The sequence below is a fragment of the Sebastes fasciatus genome, chromosome 22, assembly GCF_043250625.1.
Source record: "Sebastes fasciatus isolate fSebFas1 chromosome 22, fSebFas1.pri, whole genome shotgun sequence".
Classification (NCBI taxonomy): domain Eukaryota; kingdom Metazoa; phylum Chordata; class Actinopteri; order Perciformes; family Sebastidae; genus Sebastes; species Sebastes fasciatus.
Genome location: NC_133816.1, coordinates 22,644,925 through 22,657,229, shown reverse-complemented (window position 1 = coordinate 22,657,229; position 12,305 = coordinate 22,644,925). Strand labels below are relative to the sequence as shown.

The 12,305-nt window shown below is 41.2% G+C and overlaps 3 protein-coding genes across 4 annotated transcripts in view; 1 reads left to right on the top strand and 2 right to left on the bottom strand.

Annotated features, from left to right (window-relative positions):
* Positions 1-3,624, bottom strand: part of LOC141760296 (uncharacterized) — a 67,290-nt gene extending 63,666 nt beyond the window's left edge. Inside the window, exon 1 of the mRNA XM_074622964.1 lies at positions 3,568-3,624. The gene's annotated coding sequence lies outside the window, so the exon portion shown is untranslated. The remainder of the gene's footprint in view (positions 1-3,567) is intronic.
* LOC141760294 (uncharacterized) overlaps positions 1-12,305 on the top strand; it is an 85,798-nt gene that overhangs the window by 39,347 nt on the left and 34,146 nt on the right. The gene's annotated exons all lie outside the window — the stretch shown is intronic.
* Positions 5,539-12,305, bottom strand: part of LOC141761334 (CD276 antigen-like) — a 58,946-nt gene continuing 52,179 nt past the window's right edge. The window contains exons 7-8 of the mRNA XM_074624670.1: positions 7,516-7,875; positions 5,539-7,176 (exon numbers count right to left, since the gene is read on the bottom strand). Coding sequence (XP_074480771.1) covers positions 6,863-7,176; positions 7,516-7,875 — 674 coding nt within the window. The 3' untranslated portion in view covers positions 5,539-6,862. The remainder of the gene's footprint in view (positions 7,177-7,515; positions 7,876-12,305) is intronic.

Genomic DNA, 12,305 nt, shown 5'->3' with positions numbered 1-12,305 from the left:
TCTGATAATGTCCATCTAATGGCCTGATAACATCTGAGGTGGGTGCAATAGTAATAAACTTTAACTCTCTAAACAGTTACAAACATATATATATATATATATATATACACAAATGGAGAATAAAAAGCTTGAGAACAATTTCACTGCTCCATCTAATCAGGAATATAAATCAGTCCTAATATTTAGATTTTCTAAAAGTTAAAAAGTGTGATGTGTAAGGTCAGATACTTTAGGAAATAAAAGTCTCACAGACAGAAAATGAATCAGGTTTTATAGTAAAATGCTCCAAAGTGAATGATATCTGCACATAAAGAGCTCTTTACCTTCTCTTTTGGTAGCAGATGAGGCAAGGGCATGAAACACACCTGAGAAACACACACAGAGGAGATAAGATCAGGATATTGATTGATATCAGCAGTGGTTTAATGTAACTAGTTACTGTATTTAAATACAAATTCAAGGTACTTTACTTGAGTATTTCCATTTTCTGCTACTTTATACTCCACTACATCTCAGAGGGAAATATTGTACTTGTTACTCCACTACATGTGAACATCTGACAGCTTTTCATGCACACTAGTGCAGCAGTAACTAATCCAGAAACATCATCTATTATAGTACAACACTGACTTTACTGCAACATCAATGCTTAAAGACGTGGTTACTCACAAGCGCTGAGATATAACACATTCATCTTCATCCTTTCTCGCTGCTGACAGACAAACGGCTGATGTCACAAACTGGCTCAGGGAATGGGACACAAAGGGAGTCCACGCAAGGTTATATATATGAAACCAAACTATTTATTAAACTGAGGTTAACATCAAATGAACAACGGAGTGTGTAGATCAGTAATGTCATCAAATGAATGGAGTGCATGGATGTGTGGGCATAATGTGCTGTGGAGGTGTTGAAGGTGCAGAACCAAACAAAGGTGATGTCAGGTGGATGTGGCTGCAGGAGAGAGAGAGAGAGAGAGAGAGAGAGAGAGAGAGAGAGAGAGAGAGAGAGAGAGAGAGATCGAGAGAGAGAGAGAGAGATCGAGAGAGAGAGAGAGAGAGAGAGAGAGAGAGAGAGAGAGAGAGAGAGAGAGAGAGAGAGAGAGAGAGAGAGATCGAGAGAGAGAGAGAGAGATCGAGAGAGAGAGAGAGAGAGAGAGAGAGAGCACATGGGGCAGCTTTTCTAGCCTGGAATGGCCCAGGTGAGCTGACGACAGGCCGCCCACAAAGGTAACCCTCAAGATCCAGAACAACAAGGTGAAGATCACCTTTTCTTCTTCTTCTTCTCACCGTACAGCTCAGTAACATTTAAACAATAACTTAATATAACGGTTGAATTCATGAATATTAGATGCTGAGAGTCAAAGCTAACGTAGCAGACCATGCTAGCTGATATTTATCTGCAACATAAGTAAAAATGTAATTTAGACAACATGTCTGGTAAAGACATTAGATATTAGAATTACAATATCTGTCATATTTACACTGATGCACAAGGCTTGATGGAAATTAATTTAAATGTCTCAAAATATTATAGAAATTAGAAAAGTAAAATGTAGAAAATGAACATTATTGTAATAATTCAAATTCAGATACAGCTGGGAGATGATGACGACTTTTTATCATTCAAAGAGGAAGAAATCCATTCAGACTGTTAAAACTTGTGTCCAAGTTGCAGAGTGTGTTACCATCATCACTCTTTACACTAACTTACACTATACATCCTATAAACCACTTTATAGACTGAACATATGTTCATACTACATTTATTTATTGACTGACTGCACACACTATGTTCACTCATTCACTCTGTATCTATTATATCTCTGTTATTGTTTTTATAATTGTTGTATACCTGTACCTCTCCTGTGTTTCACTCTGTTTGCTGATGTTGCTGCTTTGACACCTGAATTCCCCTCCGGTGATTAATAAAGGTTCATCTTATCCTATCTTATAATAATATGAAATAATGTGACTGCATTGTCCCTCAATGTGGCAGGAAGTGTAGAGTCTGCAGCCATGCTAGCAGCTCTGTGATCATGTACTTAGGCACAGTGGTACTTTGAGCTAAATGCCAGCATGCTAATTTACATACAAATTAAGACTGACTTCATTTGAGGTATAAAAGTTTTCCTCTCCTTCAACCTTTATTTTTAAATTGGCAGTGTAGAGCAGCAAAGGGGATAGTGCAAAAAAACAAGAATCAGCAGCTAACAGTAAAAAAGAGCTAAACAAAGAGTAAGGAAATATAAAAGAAACAGGAGCAGTAAATATTAAAATAAAAGAAAATATTGTACAGTATGAATGACAGCTGAACAGTAATGATGTTGCACAGTCAGTATACAGTATAGTTACTGTCAGTCTGTGGTGTGTAAGTGGTCTACTGGGAGCAGTGCTGGTTGTGGTCTGCTGGGAGCAGTGCTGGTTGTGGTCTACTGGGAGCAGTGCTGGTTGTGGTCTGCTGGGAGCAGTGCTGGTTGTGGTCTACTGGGAGCAGTGCTGGTTGTGGTCTACTGGGAGCAGTGCTGGTTGTGGTCTGCTGGGAGCAGTGCTGGTTGTGGTCTACTGGGAGCAGTGCTGGTTGTGGTCTACTGGGAGCAGTGCTGGTTGTGGTCTACTGGGAGCAGTGCTGGTCATGATCTGTTATTTCCCCCGTTAACTTTTATTAATGATACTATTAAAGTCAGAGAGAGAAGGAGAGTCTGTCTGTCAGCAACAAACACCTTTTACATCATTTATCCTCATTTCCATTCAGTCACATGAGGCTGATGATTCCTGAACATCTGATTTGATATGAGTTACATCATTTACATTTTCCCTTTAGCCTAATAAATAATGTCCAGTGTTCAAAAGACACCATAGTCATATTCTGGGTTATGAAATAATTAACTCACAATCAGAATATCAATAACTACAGACGCTAATAATGAATAAATAATATAAAGTTATTGTGCCAGTAGAGATGGTTCCTGGTCCTCTAAGCAGGACTCAGTATGAATACAGGCTGCAGCTTGCACTTGTCTTTATTAGTATTAGATCAGTTCAGACACAATCAGCTGTTACAGTTGACTGACAGCTGATCCAGATGTGATCAGCTGCTGCTGTCATCAGAAACGGACGTCGCTTCACGTGATGCTTCAGAGGAAACGACCGTCCCATGTCGCTTAAATCGTATTTCCTCGTTTCCTCTGTCCTCGCATGGTTTCCTTGCGTCTCTCCATGCTTTCCTGGTGGGAGGGACTAAGACGCAAGGATGAGACGCAAGTGAGGGAAACAGGGATGCAATTAAGAGCTTTGGGATGCACCCAGAGAAACTATTTTGGCTACTTCAGAGCTGACGCACATTCTTGGCGCACAATTCACCTGACTAGTGAGTTAAGATAAGAAATACTTCCAGAGTAAAGTCTGGGAAAGGAGAAAAAGAAGGAGAGACAACTGTAGGACCTCTAAACTAAACTCCAGAGGAACCTGGTTCTTTTGTTATTCTCACATTTCTTTATGAAAAAAAACCAAACAAACCATAAACAGGATTAATATAATATATCAACTATCTGTATTTCTACATTACCTTGTGTGTCTTCTGTTGTAGAGGACCAAAGTACGAGACTCTGCACACCAACAACCAACAGTGGAGCGGTCATCTCCTGCTGCTGCTGCTCTCTGCTGCTGCTCCTCTCTGCTGCTGCTCTCTGCTGCTCCTCTCTGCTGACCCTCGGTCCTAGTTGATGTATAATATCTAAGAGAACTGGAAGGCGGGGCCCCGTTCATTCCCATGACAGGTGCTCTCTTCCTCCTCCTCCTCCTCCTACTGTTAGTCTGATGCAACCATAGACATATGTGACAGGGTTCGTTATTGTAAGCTAATGTAACAGTGCAGGTATTTACAGATAGCTAGGACCAGTTCCAGGTTCTGAGGAGCCGTTTATAACTAGCACTCAAGAATAACAGACCACAGACCAAGAAGAAAGTTTCAACTGCTGGCTTATTTATATAGTAAAGTTAGTAGTACACATGCACATTAATTGGTACCAATATCACACATTTCACACACCACACAGGAATTGTGCATTTAAATCCCTGAAACCATTGAAAATAAACCCAAATTCTCAGAAAACGTATTTCTCCCTATTCTGTTTCAGTCTGGTTTGATTTAAACCTAACCCAGTTAGCCCTTTTCATGAGCTTAGTTCTCTTTCTCTTTAGTTCACTTAACCATTAAGTGAATGAGTTACAGTAACAGAACCTCTTTGTATCACCAATTCAGCACACAATAAATGAAAATAAAACACAGTTAAACACAGAATCAAGACATGAAACCAAAATATTCCACTGATCAATTTGTTTGATCAATAAACCAAATCTTCACAACTTGGTGTGTAATCAGTCCTTTTGTTAAGTCCTTTATAAGTCCCCGCATCAGTTACCATGGAGATCTACCCCGGTAAGAATTGAACCAGCTTCGTAGGACTGGAAACCCTGAAGTTACCTCGATAACCATAAATCCTGCTTCGTAGTACAGTCCTCAGGTGAGTTGATTGCTTCAGTGAGAGAGAGCTTTGGCTGCATCCCAAAGCTCTTAATTGCATCCACATTTCCCTTGCTTGCGTCTCATCCTTGCGTCTTAGTCCCTCCCACCAGGGAAGCATGGAGAGATGCAAGGAAGCCATGCGAGGACAGAGGAAACGAGGAAATACGTTTTAAGAGACATTAGACGTCGTTTCCTCTGAAGTCTGTATTTCTACTGTGGACTGAGTCCTGCTTAGAGGACCAGGAACCATCTCTACTGGAACAAGATCTTTATATTATTTATTCATTATTAGCTGTAGTTATTGATATTCTGATTGTGAGTTCATTATTTAATAACCCAGAATATGATATTATGCCCCGGTCTAGGGGAACCTAGACTTAACACGACGTGCGACTCCCACTCTTCCCACTCTTCAGAAAGGTCAGCTACACAGGGTTTCAAAACACACAAGGAGCAGTTTATTTTCAACTTCAGAGTTGAGCCATGCCCAAAACAACAAACAAAAGATCACTTGTTTAAATCTAACCTTCCCTAAACCAGAATAAAAAGGTTAAACAAAAGACAAGTCTCTAACCTGAGCACCTACCATCAAAACAAGAGAAAAACAGCCACTTGGCAAACAAAAGAAAAGGGCTTCTCACTCCTACCAAACCTGCTTTAAAGTGCTCTATATTTAGACAGAACAACGGAAATGTTCACAAATCAGTCAAAACTACATAGTTCCAAATCTCAACCCTATCAAATGATCAAATGATTTGTTAACAAACAATTTACCAATTTATATTACCAATTAACCACTCTCAAAAGAAACACACTAAGTCACAATTCATACTTATCACAGTTCTCAAACACACAGACTAGTTGCTGGCTTTGTTGGGAGTGGTAGAGGTGAAGAGGGCAGAGATGCTGGCAGCTGGAGTTTAAAAAGGCTGATGTCATCCAGCGGACCAATCTCCACACACACACACACACACACTGAGGGGAGGAGAAAAACAGCTGACCCATCACCACAAAATTAATCAGGCACAACAATACAAAGGGAAAATGTAAATGATGTAACTCATATCAAACCAGATGTTCAGGAATTATCAGCCTCATGTGACTGAATGGAAATGATGATAAATGATGTAAAAGGTGTTTGTTGCTGACAGACAGACTCTCCTTCTCTCTCTGACTTTAACAAGATCAGATCAGATATTCCTTTATTAGTCCCTCAGTGGGGACATGTGCAGTGTACAGCAGCAAAGCAAAAAACAAGAAGCATCAGCTAACACAGTAAAAAAAGAGCTAAACAAAGTGTAACAAAATATGACCCATTTAAATCAGTAACAATATCATTTATAAAAGTTAACGGGGAAATAACAGATCATGAAAATAAAAAAACATTCTAATAAATGCAGAAAGTTATTCTAAGTCTGTTCATCAGGTTTTATAAAGCTCTCTCAGTGACAGGCTGCTTCACTGAAGGAAGAAGCAGAGATACTGCAGGTCCTTCTGCTGCTGTTCAGAGCTTCAGTTAACACACATTATAACTAGATGATGAATCAGAAGACAACTAAAATATAAAACCTTTAATCTGTGATCTGTCTTCACTCCGGTATAAAACTCAGTGATGTTGAGAGGTAAAGTTATCAGATCAGTCCGGTCAGCAGCAGCGTCCAATCAGTAACTGATATCCAATAAGGGGGCGTGTCTATCAGCAGCAGCGTCCAATCAGGAACTGATATCCAATAAGTGGCGTGTCTATCAGCAGCAGCATCCAATCAGTAACTGATATCCAATAAGTGGCGTGTCTATCAGCAGCAGCGTCCAATCAGTAACTGATATCCAATAAGGGGGCGTGTCTATCAGCAGCAGCGTCCAATCAGTAACTGATATCCAATAAGGGGCGTGTCTATCAGCAGCAGCGTCCAATCAGTAACTGATATCCAATAAGGGGGCGTGTCGATCAGTAAAAGACTTCCGTGAAGGATGCTTTGGTGTATCCTCGCTCCTCGCTCCTCCCTCCTCGCTCCTCGGTGCAGAAATAAGAGCTTTGGGACGCTCTTCAAGATGGCGGACCAGAACAACTTCCGGTTCAAGCGAGGAGCGAGGAAACGACAAATAAGAGCTTTGGGATGCACCCTGGATTTCAGAACTACAGTGTCCTGTAAGGGACAAACATGGATAATTGCTCCATTCTGGATGGGGATTGACAGCTCACCAGCGACACCTGGTGGTTGACTTAGGCTACTGCCTTACACATACAACATAGTTCAACATTTTATGAAGCTAAAAATGCTGTGTGTTCTATATTTACACTGTATCCCAAAAACATGCATCATTCTGTGACATTTTATGTTTTTGCACACATTGATGATACAACTATCATCTCCTCTCTCTGTCCTCTCTCTGTCAGAGGTAAAACCTCCAACCGGTCACATGGACTCATCTGTACGTCTGTTTCCATGTTTCCTCTAATAGTCCTACGAGTACGTTTACGAAGGAAGACAATGCAGAGTCCAGCCCAGAGAACCAGTACAACTGCTGTCAGTCCCACTATAACGGACAGGCCGATGCTTCCCGGTCTCTCTGGTTGTGGTCTCATTGTTGGTCTCTCTGGTTGTGGTCTCATTGTTGGTGTCGGAGGTTTGGGCTCATCAGCAGCTGCTGTAAAGGACAGAAAATAAAATGTGTGTGATTGTCTGAAGTGGAACCATTTTACTGAAACAGGAAACTAAATAAATCCAGAAGACTGACAAAAGAAAGACTAAATATGATCCTAGTCTTCATCAGCGGTAGCCATGACGTTAGCCAGTTGACTTTCACTTCTTAGTAATATGTGTTCTTTGGTACAGCTCCAGCAGGGATGAAGCTGAGACTACTTTTATACTAACCAGTATGACCCCTGCAGCATGCCAACATGCTAAACTAAGATGTGTTTAGCACTAGCAGGGCTGTAGACTCTTAGTCTGGTTTCACTGACTGACTTCTACTGAATACACTCACCTGTGACTTTGAGGTGACACATCTCAGAGCTCCTACCATCACCTGTCTGCACGTCACACATGTACCGACCAGAGTCATCAATCCTCAGTCTGGACATGTTAAATCTGATTCGTCCGTCTCTGAGGACGTCTTTGTCCCACCGGACTCGTCCTGTAAACTGTTCATCCTGAGACTCTGGGACCTCAACACCTCCATGGAGATGAAACAGGACTGAGGCCTTGCGCTCAGCTAACAGGTAACAGAGGATAACAACTGATTGGGAGGAACTGTTGGTTCTGGTTGGGAACATCCACTCCAGTGTGATGTTGTGGTTCTCCTCTGCCTCATAGGAGTCCTGTTCCACATGCACTACAAATGGTCCTGTAGAGGAGACAGAGAGGGAAAGTGAGAAGCAGACAAACTGACAACTTGAACATGTCAAACTCCATCTAGAGATGTTTCTCTGAAAGTACAGTTCACTACAAATGCTCCTGTAGAGGAGACACTCTGATTATAAATTCTGAAAAGTCTGATAAAAGCATAAAACTTAAACTGTGATAACTCAAAAACTGTAAAACATATCAAAAATCTGTACTCAAGTTTAATAGTTCAAAGTCTCGTGACCTGTTTAAAGTTTAAATGAAGTCTGTAGGTGAAAGTATGCTGAAGGAGTTGAAGTTCAAGTTGGAGTAGGTTTAAGAGGATTTGAAGATTCCCTCCATTGAGTTATATTGCAAAAAAAAAACAATGTAATAAAGCTTAAAGGGACTATTTGTAACTTTGTACGCGCATAAATGTAGCGGGTCGTCACACATGCGCGCTCGCATATGCGCGTTCGCGTTAGCCGCTGTACCTTCCTCCTCTGCCTGCTCGCCTTCACTCAGACAGCTCAGCTCGCTCCACCTCTAGACGTGAACGCGCGCTCACTCCACACTGCAGAAGAGTTAGTTTAGCTCTGAGAATATCTAGTGAATGTACAGGGGACGTTTGTGTAGAAATAACTGCTGCAGCTCCTCCAGACCAACAGAGGTTTCCCGTGTCTTGTGAAGTGACGGAGCTTTACAGATTTACGTTGTCTTCTCGTTACCGACCGGGTGCCGGTGTCTCCCCTGCTCTCCCCGGCTGCGGGCGGAGAGAGCAGGGAGACACGCTGCAGAGCCCCGCTGCATCAGCCTGCACTTAGGCAGGAAAAGACAACACTAGGATCAGATCTAAATCATGTTCATGGAGAGACCTTCGTCTGGTCAGCTAACATTACTGCCAAGCAGCTGAAATATAGAGTGATATTGTGGTTTTAGCTGACGTGTGTCGCCTCACTGTTTTGAGTGATGCTCGTTCAGGTATATTGAGAGCGAGCAAGGGCGAGCCCAACGCTGACTTTCGTTGATTTCACGGCCACAGGTGTCGCTGTTAAGAAGCATTTCTGAAAGTTACAAATAGTCCCTTTAATATTTTAAAAAGTATAAATGATAGAAAAAGTCAGGAATGTCCTTAAAGATTTGGATAACAATACTGTGAATGCTGCTGTACAGCAACAACTAAGATGTGTTTAGCTCTAAGCGTGTGTTGAATCAACTCACCTGTGACTTTGAGGTAAGATATATCAGAGCTCCTACGATAACCTATCTTCACATCACACATGTACCGACCAGAGTCATCATTCCTGAGTCTGGACATGTGAAGTCTGATTCGTCCGTCTCTGAGGACGTCTTCGTCCAACCGGACTCGTCCTGTAAACTGTTCATCCTGAAACTCTGGGACCTCAACACCGTTAATGAGATGAAACAGGACTGAGGCCTTGAGCTCAGTAAACAGGTAACAGAGGATATAAAGTGAGTAGAGGGAACTGTGGGGTCTGGTTGTCAACATCCACTCCAGTGTGATGTTGTGGTTCTCCTCTGCCTGATAGAAGCGATATTTCGCATACAATCCTCCTGTAGAGGAGACAGAGAGGGAAAGTGAGCAGCAGACAAACTGACAACTTGAACATGTCAAACTCCATCTAGAGATGTTTGTCTGAAAGTGTATTTAGTGTTTGTGGATAATAAAGTGAAGGTCAACTAACCAGAGACACAGGAGGTCAGACTGAGGAGCAGCAGGATGCTGCAGATCATCTTCATCCTGTGAGAGGAGACAGAAACACATCAGATACAAGTTCAGTTATTACAGGTAGAACAGAGACAATCTACAGTCTGTCTTTAGTCCTCACAGGACTTCTTCCTCTGTGCTACTGATTACACATGACTGACCAGTGGACTGACACCAAGACAGGAACACTAATGTACTTCTGACACAAGATGGAGCCAGTTTAGTAGATTCGATCTTTACAACTGAGGAAGAACAGGAAGTATGATCTGCTCTGAGATCAACAGTGTTGAACACTCACCAAACAACTGACTCCTCATTAGATCAAACCTTCAATAAAATGTCATCAGACTAATCTATACTCGTCTCCAATGATTGTTGTTTTATTCCTGTTATTGTGGACTATTTAAAGGCTGTATTATCTGTGATCATCATGCATTAATGGTTTAACCTCCATGTTGTGTTTCTGTAGTCAGAGTAGGGGGTTACAGAGGAAAACTATTTCACCAACTAGATTTCTCTCCAGATGAGAACACAACTTAACAGAGTCTCTAAACTAAACTCCAGAGGAACCTGGTTGTTTGTTGATTTGTTTTCTATTTATTTCACTTCATGTCTCTATTCGTTCCTGGTCAGCCACTAAATATAAAACAGTCCAAATTATTCTCAACACATTTCTTCACAAAAATAAAATAAAAACATAAACATGATTAATATAATATATCAACTATCTGTATTTCTACATTACCTTGAGTCTCTTCTGTCGTACCACAGGAACAAACTACGAGACTGCTGAGCAACACCCAACAATCCTGCTGCTGGTGTGATTTCCCGTTTCCTCCCTTGAGATTAACTTAGTTTCACTTTCACGTAGTAACCTGTTCCAGTTCCAGTTCCAGCTGGTGATTGAAGTCAAAATGATAAATACATGTTATAGTTCTTATATGTATAAATATACAACATTTTACAATCTAATGAACATTTCTACCGTTTTATAGACTAGACAAGAGTCTATTTGATCCTAAATACAATCTATGTACTTTATGTTGTTGACGTCTGTATGACAATAAAGTAGAATAAATTATATTAATGTTACAGGTTCTGTGAGTTTCAGTGTTTTCATGATTAACTCGGTTGTAATTCCCAGCATCTGGGGATTTCCATGGTGATGACTGGTGCCGCTTCAGCAGCGTTCATTTCCACCTCCCTCGTCCTATGATGTCGTCGATGCTGTCCACCAATCCTCACACCAACACACACACACACATATATACATATATATATATATATATATATGTATATATGGCATGCCGTTCAGGAAATTATTATATATATAATGTGAAATTTGAGAATATTGAACTAACACTGAATATATTGAATGAATCTGAATATATGGTTTTGTGTTTTAGGTCATTATCCGTACAGATGTTGGTGCTGCTAGGCGTTTGTGTCAGTATGAGCGAGTCAGCAGTAAATCTAGTATCAGTAATCCTAAATAATGAGGAGATAATTAACATCCTGGTGAATGTGTGTATCACGAGCCAAAATAATACTGGTAAACATATTCAACACCGTTATACAGATGAAGAGGTTATTCACTTTTGCATCGTGGAAGAGTAATGCAGAACTGAACTAGTTCAATAAAGCTGGAAAAATATTGACAGATTTGAACTTCCCAGATCAATAACTCATAAAGGAAATGTAGTTTAAACACCAACGAGGGCTCTTTCTAACCGTAGTGAGGTACACAACCAGCTACAAGCTCATTTTAAATGAGAATTTAAAGGACACTACTAGGACACCACTAGGACACCACTAGGACACTACTAGGACACCACTAGGACACTACTAGGACACTACTAGGACACCACTAGGACACTACTAGGACACCACTAGGACACTACTAGGACACCACTAGGACACTACTAGGACACTACTAGGACACCACTAGGACACCACTAGGACACTACTAGGACACCACTAGGACACTAGGAGGACACCACTAGGACACTACTAGGACACCACTAGGACACTACTAGGACACTACTAGGACACCACTAGGACACTACTAGGACACCACTAGGACACTACTAGGACACCACTAGGACACTACTAGGACACTACTAGGACACCACTAGGACACCACTAGGACACTACTAGGACACCACTAGGACACTAGGAGGACACCACTAGGACACTAGGAGGACACCACTAGGACACCACTAGGACACTACGGAGCGTTTTTATATTCAATAGTTAGAAAAACTAGACAGAGAAACTGATTCAAGCTGCTGCAGAGCTGTTGCACATTCTTGAGGAAAAGAGGAAGTCGGCCGTTTCATTCACATGACTAGTAAGTTAAAATAAGTAACACATCCAGAGTGAAGTCAGGATCAGGAGAAACAGACGGAGAGACAAAGAGTCTCTAAACTAAACTCCAGAGGAACCTGGTTGTTTGTTGATTTGTTTTCTATTTATTTCACTTCATGTCTCTATTCGTTCCTGGTCAGCCACTAAATATAAAACAGTCATAATTATTCTCACCACATTTCTTCACAAATAAAACATGATTAATATAATATAATATATCAACTATAGTATTTCCACATTACCTTGTGTCTCCTTCTGTCGTAGCCTCCTACAGCACCAAAGTACGAGTCTCACCTGAGCAACACCCAACTGTGGAAGAGGCCGGTGCTAGTCCTGGTACTAAATATACTGGATCA